General features: G+C 49.9%; 2 protein-coding genes across 2 annotated transcripts in view; both read right to left on the minus strand.

Annotated features, from left to right (window-relative positions):
- Positions 1–1,761: 1,761 nt before the first annotated feature.
- Positions 1,762–4,026, minus strand: LOC144611424 (putative G-protein coupled receptor 139). Its single transcript, XM_078430504.1, has 2 exons — positions 3,891–4,026; positions 1,762–2,669 (listed from the first exon to the last, which is right to left on the minus strand). Exons 1-2 carry the CDS (start codon positions 4,024–4,026, stop codon positions 1,762–1,764), a joined length of 1,044 nt encoding a protein of 347 aa, XP_078286630.1.
- Positions 4,027–4,309: 283 nt separating this feature from the next.
- cplane1 (ciliogenesis and planar polarity effector 1) overlaps positions 4,310–14,285 on the minus strand; it is a 122,821-nt gene continuing 112,845 nt past the window's right edge. The window contains exon 30 of the mRNA XM_078430516.1: positions 4,310–4,414. Within this exon, the coding sequence (XP_078286642.1) occupies positions 4,310–4,414 (105 nt within the window). The remainder of the gene's footprint in view (positions 4,415–14,285) is intronic.

The following is a 14,285-nucleotide window of genomic DNA, read 5'->3' on the forward strand; positions in this document are numbered from 1 at the left end:
AGCAATCGCCGAGCCTGCGCTTGGTTTCGCCGAAGTAAATAAGTTGACATCTAGAGCAGCGGATGCAATAGATGAGGTTGGAGGAGGTGCAGGTGAACCTTTGTCTCACCTGGAAAGACTGTTTGGGTCCTTGGATGGAGTTGAGGGGGGAGGTAAAGGGACAGGTCTTGCATCTCGTGCGGTTGCAGGGGAAAGTGCCCGGGGTTGGGGTGGTTTGGGTAGGAAGGGACGAGTGGACCAGGGAGTTACGGAGGGAACGGTCTCTGCGGAATGCAGAGAGGGGAGGGGATGGGAAGATATGGCCAGTGGTGGGGTCCTGTTGTAGGTGACGGAAATGTTGGTGGATGATATGTTGGATCCGCTGGCTGGTGGGGTTGAAGGTGAGAACGAGGGGGATTCTGTCTTTGTTGCGAGTGGGGGGAGGGGGAGCAAGAGCGGAGCTGCGTGATGTAGAAGATACCCTAGTGAGAGCCTCATCTATAATGGAGGAGGGGAAGCCCCGTTTCTTGAAGAACGAGGACATCTCGGAAGCCCTAGTGTGAAACACCTCATCCCGGGCGCAGATGCGGCGTAGACGGAGGAATTGGGAGTAGGGGATAGACTTTTTGCAGGAGACCGTGTGGGAAGAAGTGTAGTCCAGATAGCTGTGCGAGTCAGTGGGTTTATAGTAAATGTCCGTCACTAGTCTGTCTCCTGTGATGGAGATGGTGAGGTCCAGAAACGGGAGGGAGATGTCGGAGATAGTCCAAGTATATTTAAGGGCAGGATGGAAATTGGAGGTGAAGTCAGTGAGTTCTGCATGGGTACAAGAGGTAGCACCAATGCAGTCGTCGATGTAGCGGAGGTAGAGTTCGGGGATGGGGCCAGTGTATGTCTGGAACAGGGATTGTTCGACGTACCCGACAAAGAGGCAGGCATAGCTAGGGCCCATGCGAGTGCCCATAGCTACGCCTCTGGTTTGGAGGAAGTGGGAGGAGTCAAAGGAGAAGTTGTTGAGGGTAAGAACCAGCTCTGCTAGGCGGAGGAGTGTGTTAGTAGATGGGGATTGGCTGGTTCTACGGTCGAGGAAGAAACGGAGGGCTTCAAGACCATCCTTGTGGGGATGGAAGTGTAGAGTGACTGGACATGGTTTGGATAGGACAGGTTTGGAGGGAAATGGACCAAGCGCAGGCAAGCGGGACTAGTGTAGCCAGGACATTGTTACCCGATCGGGCGAGTTGGGCCGAAGGGCCTGTTTCAACACTGTATCACTCTATAACTCTATGACCGACTGAAACCGGCGTTGTACCGGTGAGTTGAATCTTGGGGTCTGGTTTCAATGACGCCCGGTGTCGCAGGGGATTACAAGAGGTGCACTATCATTAGGAGGGATATCGGATCGTGCTCACCGGGGGAAAGGCGCACCAAACGGACCCGTGACAAGTGGGGATTGGACGATCATTCCGGGGATGATTATGCAAGGCTCAAGTGTTCTTGAGGAAAACCTGAACCAGGCAACGAGGGGAACTATTGCATGAAGGGTGGAGTTTACCCCACAACGGTTCTCAATGCAGCGTGACATCAGACCATTGGTCGCAGGGCGGAGTTTACACAAGACCGGTCTCCACAGCGGAAAAGTGACAGACCTCGCCGCGACGGGGTTAAGGTCTCGGAGGGGGGTGGCGATGGGATGATCTACCCGGCACTAACATCAGGGTGATCCGGTGAATGGCAGGAGCCGGAACCCAGGCAGCAGAGACTGTGGTCGCCTCAGGGCTGCGCTCAGGGCGCGGGTTTATTAATGACCCGAAGCACTGCGGTGACTGGATATTTCACCGCGTTCTTCACCTGCTCCCTGAACCTGGACTGGGTCACCGCGTAAATAAATGTGTTGGTGCAGCAGCTGAGATTCCTCAGCAAAACTCCAAACTTACTAATGATCCATTCAGAATCATTCCGATCAATCCCAGTCCCTGTGATCTGATAAAATAGGAAGTATACAACATTCGTCAGCCACAGGAGGATGAAGCTGCCGGAGATGGCGAAGAGTAAAACCACAGACCTCCTCCTGCTCTCCATCTCCGGGTCACTGCGCTTCTCCCCCTTGCTCTGACCCCTCAGCCCCTGACGGACCCGACTGGCCACTAAAATGTGCCGGACTGTCAGAGCGTTGAGCAGCAGGATCACAGCGAAAGGGAGGAGCGGAGTTGAAACCGTGTCGATCCAGTCAAACGCCACCCACCCGGGCTCAGTGTAAAAACTGTCCATCACAACACAGAACCACGGCACATCGTCGACGATTCTCCATGGTTCCAACATGAAGTACCGGGGAACATTTTTCATACAGAGCAGAACACCGGCTGTTGCGAGAACCGCAGCCGCAGTTTTCCCGGTGCAATATTTTGTTTTCAGCTTCTGGCAACAAATGGCGACAAAACGATCAAAGGTGAAGGTGACGGTGAACCAGACAGAACAGTTTGTAGCCGCAGACATCATTACAATTATAACACTGCATACAGGGGTGATGGCAATGAAACTCCAATCAAAGAAATGTATTCGGATCTGAAACAAAATGACCTCGGTGATAACGACCACCAGATCGGCCGCTGCCATGGCCACCAGGTAGCGAGTGGTGCAGGTGGAGAGGCCGCACTTTCCCCGGGACAGGATCACAATCGCGGCTAAATTCACTGCGGAGAGAGAAGGGAACGGACAATAAACATGACGGAACACATTCTCTGTGGCTGAACGCGGGTTCGACTTCCAGCTGAATATCCGGAAACTTGGAAGGGTTCCAAGTTGAACAATGTCTCAGACACGGATCCGACAGTACACGACCTGCCTGCTTCATTGAAGAAGACATAACGCAATGCGAGGGGTGGAGGGCAAGGGGGGAGGTGGGGAATGTGCAGCTAGTCGCTGCAATAGACAGAATGGTCCTTTCTGTAGTTAACCATCCTTAAAGTTTCTTATGGGGCCGGTTTCACAGATTTGACCGTGACCGACCGTGTTGAACCAGAGCTATGTTAACTCGGCAGCTAATGAAGACGAGGAAGGTTTCAGAGGAAATTCCGGCTGCAGAGTGCATCCGTTAATGGATTTACCCCACAGTACGTTCAGTTCGGTAACAACACACGTCGGTAATCAACGATCACTGGCGCAGGTAATCGATCCAATTGTTGACCAAAATGCGGTAGAATCCGACTGTGACAGACTCCCTAATGTTCAGTCCACTCCGACACAGAGAACTTCACAATGTACAACCCTCCCAGTCACACCGCCGCGGACAGCTGATTGTCTGAGCAATGGGACAACTCAGAGGGCAGAGTGTTCCCACGGTGGGAACAACTTTCTATTGGGTCCCGAGAGTGACCGAAAAAGAGGTTTAGTTTCGGCTGTCTGAAAATAAGAACAATCTTAACGTTAATTGACATAGAAACATAGAAAATAGGTGCAGGAGGAGGCCATTCGGCTCTTCGAGCCTGTACGCACCGCCATTCATTGTGATCATGGCTGATCATCCACAATCAGTAACCCGTGCCTGCCTTCTCCCCATATCCCTTGAGTCCACTAGCCCCTAGAGCTCTATCGAACTCTCTCTTAAATTCATCCAGTGAATTGGCCTCCACTGCCCTCTGTTGCAGAGAATTCCACAAATTCACAACCCTCTGGGTGAAAAAGTTCCGTCTCACCTCAGTTTTAAATAGTCTCCCCTTTATTCAAAACTGGCCCCTGGTTCTGGGCTCCCCCAACCATTGGGAACATTCAGGATATTTAACTGAGAGGATTAATACCAGTGACTTACTCTTGTACGACGATCATTGGGTTGGGAAGCAGAAACAACGGCCAGAAACAGGTGAACACTGTTTAACTCACGGAGTTATAATATTTGAATTGTTCTGCACACTTACCAGGGACACCAACGACAGCAATGATCACGTACAAGAATTTCTCCACGCGGATATATTCCCAATACATTCTCTCTGCCCAGCAACGTGTCACCGTGTGCGACCGGTAATCTTTCGCAATGAGATGCTGGGATGGCATGTTCCCAGAGATTTTATATCATTTGTCACGTCCACGGGGACAGTGAGGAGTCAACCGAGTTACAATTAGAGATTTTGAAATCATTCGCAAACAAATTAAATCAGTCAAATGGAATCTCTGCCGTGACAGTTTGCAATGTATTTCAGGGAGTTGATTGGGAAAGCAAAGACTTGGAATTATGGCGATACTGAGTAATGGTAATTGTTGCTTTAGCAAATGGGATATTGTTTCAAACTCCATCAGACCGAACCCTGTGTTGATGACCACATTGGAACGATTTCTTTCAATCCATTTCACCCGGCAAGGCCACTTCGCTCCACCTCATTCGCCAAGTTTCAGGGACCCTCTCAGGGCTCGTTGTGCCCTGTTTCAAGATGTATTGGACGACCTTTGTCCACAGGTTGAGGAATTAGTTTAACAGATCGCGTTGGACTAAAGTGGTCCCTCATTTCTGTTTCGCTGCTCAACACGATGGCGGCCCATCTGACAGTACCTTCAACCCCATACTCCTGGCAACCCCGGTAACCATTCACTCCTTGCTTGCCTTGAGTGTGTCTGATTTTGCCCGAGCAGAATAACATTATCTGTCCCCAGCACCTCTGAGGACAAAGATCCCAAAGACTCGCGACCCCGACTCGAGAACAGAACCTACTCCACCTAGCGTCGCTCCCTCTCTTATTATTCTAACTCTCTGAACTATCCGTCTCTCCCCTCTCCTCTCTCCTCCCTCTCTGCGCAATTCTCCCCCTCATTCCCCCGTCTTACTCCGTCCATGTCTCCCTCAATTTTCTTTGCTCTGCTCCTCTATTTTCCCTTTCTATCTCACTGTCCATAAATGTATATTTCTTCCCTAAACTCCACCTCTCCACACTTTCCCATCTGTCTCCCATGGTGTTGGTGGGAATGTTTGGGTTGAACCTGTACCATGTCTGCGAATACATGAGCTCCTGTTCACCTCACATTGGGACTTACACAAAGTAAATCTCGTAGAGCAGTGATGTGTTTCTCAAAAAGTCGGGTTATGCAAGGCCTCAGCAGTAGGCCCGAGAAGCACTTGGAGAAGACATTAAGAAGATTTATTGCAACCAAACAGACACAATACCACACCTGATTAAAAGGCACCGATGAAGGACGGTGAGATGGTAGTTCATGAATGATCCGAGACTTCTTAAGACTATTCGGAAGCTTGGCGGAGGACATATTGGAAAGAAATGACAATGGTAAAGAACCTGGAACTGGAGACTGAATGCTAATGTACACGCGTGGAAAAGGATTTTATCATATGTATTAATATCTGTAGTTATTAATTGTAATAGTTTTGTACAATGAAAAGCTGAAAGTTAGCAGAAAGACAATACAGAATTGCGTTAACCAAATAAACATAGCACAAAAAGTAAGGAAATTTGTGTTTGGTAGATTATTTCTTTGTTGTAACAATGCTTCTTGGCAATAAATCTTATACCGTTGGAAAGCCTGTTTATTTCCCTTTTAAATGGTGCCACATTTGTAAGGAACATGCATTTGTGGGATGAGCAGCAGAGCTGAGTATATGGGTTGCGCCCATGAAAAATTTACCAAATCTTCTCTGCCAATGCCAAACAGCTTATTGTGCTGTTGCTATTGACTCTTGTTTTGAGCTTCTGGTACCCCCAGGTGCTGACAATCAGGTGCCTGATTGGCAGCATCTGTGAGCATGGGCCCTGCTATAGTGGTCAGTAGGTGTCTGCTCCAAGAATCGGCATGCCACGTTTGACTGATCTGGATAGGGCCCGTGCGATAGGGCAACTTCAAGCTGGTGTTCCGCAAAACCAAGTTGCGGCATTATTTGGAGTGAGCCCTAGTACCATCTCTAAAGTGAAGGCCAAGTTCCATATAACGGGGGATGTCGGAGACAGGCCGCGAAGTGGGCGTCCCAAGAAGACGACACCCGAAGAAGACCGTTTCCTCACCCTGTCAGCACTTAGGAACCATAGGCTGTCTTCTACAGATTTGCAGTCAAGGTTTGCAGGACGATATGGCCGACGGCTCTCTGCCCAGACAATTCGGAACAGACTGCACGCAGCCGATCTCCGGTCTCATAGGGCTGCCAGGAGGCCTGCCATGACTGCCCTTCACCGTCAGGCCTGTTTGCGCTGGTGTCCGCAACACGTGCACTGGAACCTGAACATGTGGAGGAACGTTATGTTCAGCGATGAGTCCAGATTCTGCCTACGGCAGTTGGATCATAGGGTCAAAGTGTGGAGAAGACGCGGAGAACGCTATGCTGATTGCTGCACCGATAGAGGAACATCTTTTGGTGGAGGCAGTGTGATGGTGTGGGGCGGTATCTCCCTCACTGGAAAAACGAGGCTTGTCATCATTGGCGGCAATCTCAATGCAGAGAGATATCGAGATGAGATTCTGCAACCAGTGGCAATCCCATATCTCCACAGTCTGGGACCGAACTCTATCCTCCAAGATGACAATGCTCGCCCCCACAGAGCAGGGTTTCTCAGAGACTACCTCCAGAATTTGGGTGTGGAGAGGATGGAATGGCCTGCCAGCAGTCCTGATCTCAACCCCATTGAACACTTGTGGGATCAGCTTGGGCGTGCTGTTCGTGCCAGAGTGACCAACACAACCACGTTGGCTGACTTGCGACAAATGCTGGTTGAAGAATGGGATGCCATCCCACAACAGTGTGTGACCAGGCTGGTGACCAGCATGAGGAGGAGGTGCCAGGCTGTTGCGGCTGTGTATGGTTCTTCCACACGCTACTGAGGCTCCTGTTTATTAAATGAATAAATTGTTAAATTGCCAATATGTCTTGTTTCTTCAGACTTCAATCATCCAATCCACCAAACAACACCGAACAAGAGTCAATGGCAGAATAAGCTGTTTGGCATTGGCAGAGAAGATTTGGCAGATTTTTCATGGGCGCAACCCACATACTCAGCTCTGCTGCTCATCCCACAAATGCATGTTCCTTACAAATGTGGCACCATTTAAAAGAGAAATAAACAGGCTTTCCAACGGTATAAGATTTATTGCCAAGAAGCATTGTTACAACAAAGAAATAATCTACCAAACACAAATTTCCTTACTTTTTGTGCTATGTTTTTATATGATAAATTGCATAACAAGAGATATTTGTTAGTTATTTGTTAACATTCGTTAATATTTTGGTTACCATTTGTTAGGTAAAGGGGGTTGTTAGCAATGACAAGGAACACGAGGTTAATCATTGGTCAATGGTAAATTGTTTCAAAAGTATAAAATCCATATGTGAGCATTGTGTTATGGGAATATAAAAACACTGTGGTACTGCGAATCTTTGAAACACTTCGGGTTGCCTGAACGTGATACACAGTGCACATTGAGACCTTGAATTAAACAACTTGATCGAGGAACACCATTGTTCGTTTTATTGTCACCACTGAGACGTTTTATTTTGTGACCGTTCCTATCTGAGCTGTAAGTGAAAGGGCAACCGCGTGAAGACCAGATAGAGATTACAGGATAAAGACTAAATTCCCTCCAACAGAATAATACACGGCTCAATGAGGCGTTCGTTCCTACACGTTTCGTGGCCCCTAATCGGGTGAGAGTATTTCGTTTGACTACCTGTTGTTAGAGGAGTAGATCGTACATTGTTGGCAGCCGAGTGGACGTTGTGATACCAAAAAAAAGTGGAGGTAAAAGGGAAACGTGGTGACTTTGCTGAACAAGATCGGGATGAGTTAAGCCGTTACGTACAAACGCAGTGGCGTAAAACGTGAAATACTCTTGTGATGTAAAACGCGAAGTGCAACGTGTTGCAGTGTTGCAATAGTATATATAGGATGGGTACTGGCACGGTAAAGTAAAAGGAATAAGAACAGCTTATGTTGGGCTAACCCTGAAGTTGTCTTACAATAATATAACAAATTGGTCGGGTTTGGCGTACTGATGACGACTAACTCTGACATCAAGTGGGAGTCCAAAGCATCCATAGTATGAACAATAGTGGATCTTAATCAATATTCCAAAAAATGATAGTGAAAGAATACGATCCGCAAGCACTCTTGGCTGAGCGAGACGGTTTGTGGCAGGGACAAGCAAAGGGAAAACGTGAAGAAGAAATAATTATACTCGCTATAACCCGAGATGGGACCTGGGACTCACACCAGGGATTAAGTAATGACCGGATGTTGGAATTTTTTTAAGAAGTTGGACTTGGAAGAGTGACGCCAAATTGGGCCAGGATAACTCTGGTAAAGCAGAAATCAAAGGGAAAGGTAGAAGTCTGCAATGCGAAAGTTTGTACATTGTTCTGAACTGTCGGTGCAGGCGAACCCCGATAGAAATTATAACATGTTCCTAAAATTAGATTAAGATGAATTGGGCCTCATTTAATGGGATGCCTAGATAATATGGTGTACTGCTTTAAACCCTTAACAATTTATATTTTTAAATTTTATTTTGTATGTTTATGTTTATTTATTTACTTATTTTCCTTCCATAACTTAAGTTGTATACCTTCTGAATGGTATTGTGGGTGGGAGGTGGTGGGTGGTGGGTGGGGGGATATCTGTCAGTACTAATGTGTTCATGCATTGAATTCTCAAAGCTGTATTAATAAAAATTCAGAAATAAACTTTGTTAAAAAAAAAGATCCTGTAATAATTTTGATAAACATTTTCGCTATTTATAATACCTTCCCTTGTACAATTCCCATCCAAATTATTGATATACACCAGGGGCCTCCAGACTTTTCAGCATGAGGGCCACATAATATATTTGGTGTAGCTCTGTTGGCGAGGGACGAAATTCAGTCCCTTGTGAGGGGTGACATAGGGACTGACGAGGTAGAGTCACTGTGGATAGAGTTGAAGAATTATAAAGGTAAGAAGACACTAATTGGTGTTATCTACAGACCCCCAAACAATAGCCCGGATGTATGGTGTAAGTTGCTGCAGGAGTTATAACTGGCATGTAACAAAGGTAATGCCACTGTGGTGATGGGGGATTTCAATTTGCAGGTAGACTGGGAAAATCAGGTTGGTTCTGGACCCCAAGAAAGTGAGTTTGTAGAGTGCCTCCGAGATGGATTCTTAGAGCAGCTTGTACTGGAGCCTACCAGAGAAAAGACAATTCTGGATTTAGTGTTGTCCAATGAACCAGATTTGATAAAGAGAACTCAAGGTAAAGGAACCGCTTGGAGGCAGTGATCATAATATGATTAGTTTTAATCTGCAATTTGAGAGGGAGAAGATCAAATCGGAAGTGTCAGTGATGCAGTTGAACAAAGGGGACTATGAAGGCATGAGAGAGGAGCTGGCCAAGGTCGACTGGAAAGGGATCCTAGCAGGAATGATGGTGGAACAGCAATGGCAGGAATTTCTGGGCATAATCCGGAAGATGCAGGATCATTTCATTCCAAAGAGGAAGAAAGATTCTAAGGGGAGTAGGAGGCAACCGTGGCTGACAAGGGAAGTTAGGGATGGAATAAAACTAAAAGAAAAGATGAAAAACACAGCAAAGAGTAGCGGGAAGCCAGAGGATTGGGAAACTTTCATAGGACAACAGAAGGTAACAAAACGGGCAATACGGGCTGAACAGATGAAGTACGAGGGGAAGCTGGCCAAGAATATAAAGAAGGACAGGAAAAGCTTCTTTAGATATGTTAAGAGAAAAAGATTAGCAAAGACAAATGTGGGTCCCTTGAAGGCAGAAACCGGTGACATTATTATGGGTAACAAGGAAATGGCAGAAGAGTTGAACAGGTACTTCGGATCTGTCTTCACTAAAGGAAGACACAAACAATCTCCCAGATGTACTGGAGGACAGACGATCTAGGGGGATAGAGGAACTGAAAGAAATTTGCATTAGGCGAGAAATAGTATTGGGTAGACTAATGGGACTGAAGGATGATAAATCCCCTGGGCCTGATGGTCTGCATCCCAGAGTACTCAGGGAGGTGGCTCTAGAAATAGTGGAAGCATTGGTGATCATTTTCCAATGTTCAATAGATTCAGGATCAGTTCTTGTGGATTGGAGGATTGCTAATGTTATCCCACTTTCCAAGAAAGGAGCGGGAGAGAAAACGGGGAATTACAGACCAGTTAGCCTGACGTCGGTGGTGGGGAAGATGCTGGAGTCAATTATTAAAGAGGTAATAACGGTGCATTTTGATAGCAGTAAAAGGATAAGTCCAAGTCAGCATGGATTTATGAAAGGGAAATCATGCTTAACTAATCTTCTGGAATTTTTTGAGGATGTGACAAGTAAAATGGATGATGGGGAGCCAGTGGATGTAGTGTATCTAGACTTTCAGAAAGCCTTTGATAAGGTCCCGCACGGGAGATTGGTGAGCAAAATTAGAGCACATGGTATTGGGGAGAGGGTGTTGACATGGATAGAGAATTGGTTGGCAGACAGGAAGCAAAGAGTAGGAGTAAACGGGTCATTTTCAGAATGGCAGGCAGTGGTGAGTGGAGTGCCGCAAGGCTCGGTGTTGGGGCCGCAACTGTTTACCGTATATATATTAATGATTTGGAAGAGGGAATTAGAAGCAGCACTAGCAAGTTTGCGGATGACACAAAGCTGGATGGCAGTGTGAACTGTGAAGAGGATGTTAGGAGGTTGCAGGGTGACCTGGACAGGTTGAGTGAGTGGGCAGATGCGTGGCAGATGCAGTATAATATAGATAAATGTGAAGTTATCCACATTGACGGCAAAAACAAGGAGGCAGATTATTATCTCAATGTTGTCAGGTTAGGTAAGGGGGAAGTGCAGCGAGACCTGGGTGTCCTTGTACACCAGTCACTGAAAGTTGGTGTGCAGGTACAACAGGCAGTGAAGAAAGCTAATGGCATGTTGGCCTTCATAACGAGAACATTTCAGTGTAGGAGTACAGAGGTTCTTCTGCAGTTGTACAGGGCCCTGGTAAGACCACATCTGGAGTATTGTGTACAGTTTTGGTCTCCTAATTTGAGGAAGAACATTCTTGGAATTGAGGTAGTGCAGCGTAGGTTCACGAGATTGAACCCTGGGATGGCGGGACTGTCATATGAGGAAAGATTGGAAAGACTAGGCTTGTATTCACTGGAGTTTAGAAGGGTGTGAGGGGATCTTATAGAGACAAAAAAAAATGTTCCCAAGTTGGGGGAGTCCAGAACCAGCGGTCATTTGAAATTGAGGTGAGAAGGAACTTTTTCACCCAGAGAGTTGTGAATTTGTGGAATTCTCTGCCACAGAGGGCAGTGGAGGCCAAATCACTGGATGAATTTAAGAGAGTTAGACGGAGCTCTTGGGGCTAGTGGAATCAAGGGATATGGGGAGAAGTTGGGTACAGGTTACTGATTGTAGATGATTAGCCATGATCACAATGAATGGCGGTGCTGTCTCGAAGGGCCGAACGGCCTCCTCCTGCACCTATTTTCTATGTTTTTATGAGATCATTTGGCCCTTCGAGCCAGCACCACCATTCATTGTGATCATGGCTGATCATCCACAATCAGTAACCCGTGCCTGCCTTCTCCCTAAATAAACCCACTGACTCGCACAGCTATCTGGACTACACTTCTTCCCACCCGGTCCCCTGCAAAAAGTCTATCCCCGACTCCCAATTCCTCCGTCTACGTCGCATCTGCGCCCGGGATGAGGTGTTTCACACTAGGGCTTCCGAGATGTCCTCGTTCTTCAAGAAACGGGGCTTCCCCTCCTCCATTATAGATGAGGCTCTCACTAGGGTCTCTTCTACATCCTGCAGCTCCGCTCTTGCTCCCCCTCCCCCCACTGGCAACAAGGACAGAATCCCTCTAGTTCTCACCTTCCACCCCACAAGCCAGCGGATCCAACCAATCATCCACCAAACTACCCCAACCCCGGGCACTTTCCCCTGAAACCGCACGAGATGCAAGACCTGTCCCTTTACCTCCCCCCTCAACTCCATCCAAGGACCCAAACATTCTTTCCAGGTGAGACAGAGGTTCACCTGCACCTCCTCCAACCTCATCTATTGCATCCGCTGCTCTAGATGTCAACTTATTTACATCGGCGAAACCAAGCGCAGGCTCGGCGATCGCTTCGCTCAACACCTTCGCTCGGTCCGCATTAACCAAACTGATCTCCCGGTGGCTGAGCACTTCAACTCCACCTCCCATTCCCAGTCTGACCTTTCTGTCATGGGCCTCGTCCAGAGCCATAGTGAGGCTCACCGGAAATTGGAGGAACAGCACCTCATATTTCACCTGGGCAGTTTGCAGCCCGGTGGTATGAACATCGACTTCTCCAACTTTAGATAGTTCCTCTGTCCCTCCCGTCCCCTCCTCCTTCCCAGATCTCCCTCTATCTTCCTGTCTCCACCTATATCCTTCCTTTGTCCCGCCCCCCTGACATCAGTCTGAAGAAGGGTCTCGACCCGAAACGTCACCCATTCCTTCTCTCCCGAGATGCTGCCTGACCTGCTGAGTTACTCCAGCATTTTGTGAATAAATCGATTTGTACCAGCATCTGGTTATTTTCTTATATTATTCTCCCTATAACCCTTGATTCCACTAGCCCCTAGAGCTCTATCCAACTCTCTTTTAAATACATCCAGTGAATTGGCCTCCACTGCCCTCTGTGGCAGAGAATTCCACAAATTCACAACTCTCTGGGTGAAAAACTTCCTTCTCACCTCAGTTTTAAATGGCCTCCCCTTTATTCTAAGACTGTGGCCCCTGGTTCTGGACTCCCCCAACATTGGGGACATTTTTCCTGCATCTAGCTTGTCCAGTCCTTTTATAATTTTATATGTCTCAGGAGGCGGAAACAAGCGGCAAATGTGGGGGTGCAGAGTCGGAGGCCCCGTTGCCAAAAAGTGCTCCGTCGGCGGGACGAGCGACAAATGCGGAAACCGCGGTCCAAGACACCTTCCCCTCCCGGTCGAGAAGCTGCGCGTCGTGGCGGCTCAGCGCCTCACCACGGCCTCGCTGGCCAGAGGCTCACGGGCGGAGCAGATGAGTGCAGGTTTGTGTCACGTCCGAATGAACTTCCTGGGCGGATGGCCACGTTCTTGCGCGGTTCTGTTCTCTATTCTAACCATGTTCAACATTGGCTCGATTGCAAGTATCCCCATGTAACCCCCCCCCCCCCCCCCGCCCCAGTCAGCACGCCGGTCCCATCCCCATCCCCATCCCCCGGCCCCACGGTCTCCCCACCATTCCCCAGTCATACACCCCCGTCCTCGGTCACAATGCCCCAATCCCCGTCAGTATCTGCCGTTCCCGGTCAGTCACCCTCTCCCGTTAGACTCCCTCGCCTGCCCCGATCAGTCGTCGATGTCCCACTCAGCGTTCTCTGTCCACATTCCGTCTACCCCCCACCCCCCGCAACCTCACCCCTCCAGCCCCACCCCACCCCACCCCCACCCCCCGCAACCTCACCCCTCCCACCCCCACCCCACCCCACCCCCACCCCCCGCAACCCATCAACCCCACCCCCATCCCCACCCCCACCCCCCGCAACCACACCCCTCCAGCCCCACCCCACCCCACCCCCACCCCCCGCAATCCATCAACCCCACCCCCATCCCCACCCCCACCCCCCGCAACCTCACCCCTCCAGCCCCACCCCACCCCACCCCCACCCCACCCCACCCCCACCCCCCGCAACCCATCAACCCCACCCCCATCCCCACCCCCACCCCCCGCAACCTCACCCCTCCAGCCCCACCCCACCCCACCCCCACCCCCCGCAACCCATCAACCCCACCCCCATCCCCACCCCCACCCACACCCCCATTCCCCCACCCCCACCCTCACCCCCACCCCCCCTCACCCCCCCCCCCACCCCCACCCACTCCCCCACCCTCACCCCTACCCCCACCCCCCGCAACCTCACCCCTCCAGCCCCACCCCACCCCCACCCCCCGCAATCCATCAACCCCACCCCCATCCCCACCCCCACCCACACCCCCATTCCCCCACCCCCACACCCCCACCCCCCACCCCCACCCTCACCCCCACCCCCCCTCACCCACCCCCACCCCCACCCACTCCCCCACCCCACCCTCACCCCTACCCCCACCCCCACCCCCACCCCCACCCTCACCCCCACCCCCCCACCCCCGCCCACACCCCCTCACCCCCCCCCCCCCACCCCCACCCCCAGTCAGTTTCTCTCGTCCGCTGTCATTCTCCACCCGGTCGCCGGTCAGTCACACTTCCTGTCCCAATCAGCCTCCCTCCTCCTTCTGCAGTTACCCGCCCAGCCCCCCCCCCCCCAGCCACCCCAAACCTCCCCCCCCAGCCCCC

Source organism: Rhinoraja longicauda, chromosome 3 (genome assembly GCF_053455715.1).
Source record: "Rhinoraja longicauda isolate Sanriku21f chromosome 3, sRhiLon1.1, whole genome shotgun sequence".
Lineage (NCBI taxonomy): Eukaryota > Metazoa > Chordata > Chondrichthyes > Rajiformes > Arhynchobatidae > Rhinoraja > Rhinoraja longicauda.

What these genes read in the sequence shown, in the direction of transcription:
- LOC144611424 (XM_078430504.1), bottom strand. Translation starts at nt 4,026, where the DNA reads ATGCCATCCCAGCATCTCATTGCGAAAGATTACCGGTCGCACACGGTG. An exon ending in TGCTGTCGTTGGTGTCCCTG is followed by an intron (nt 2,670 to 3,890) that starts GTAAGTGTGCAG and finishes CTCTCTCCGCAG; the next exon opens with TGAATTTAGCCGCGATTGTG.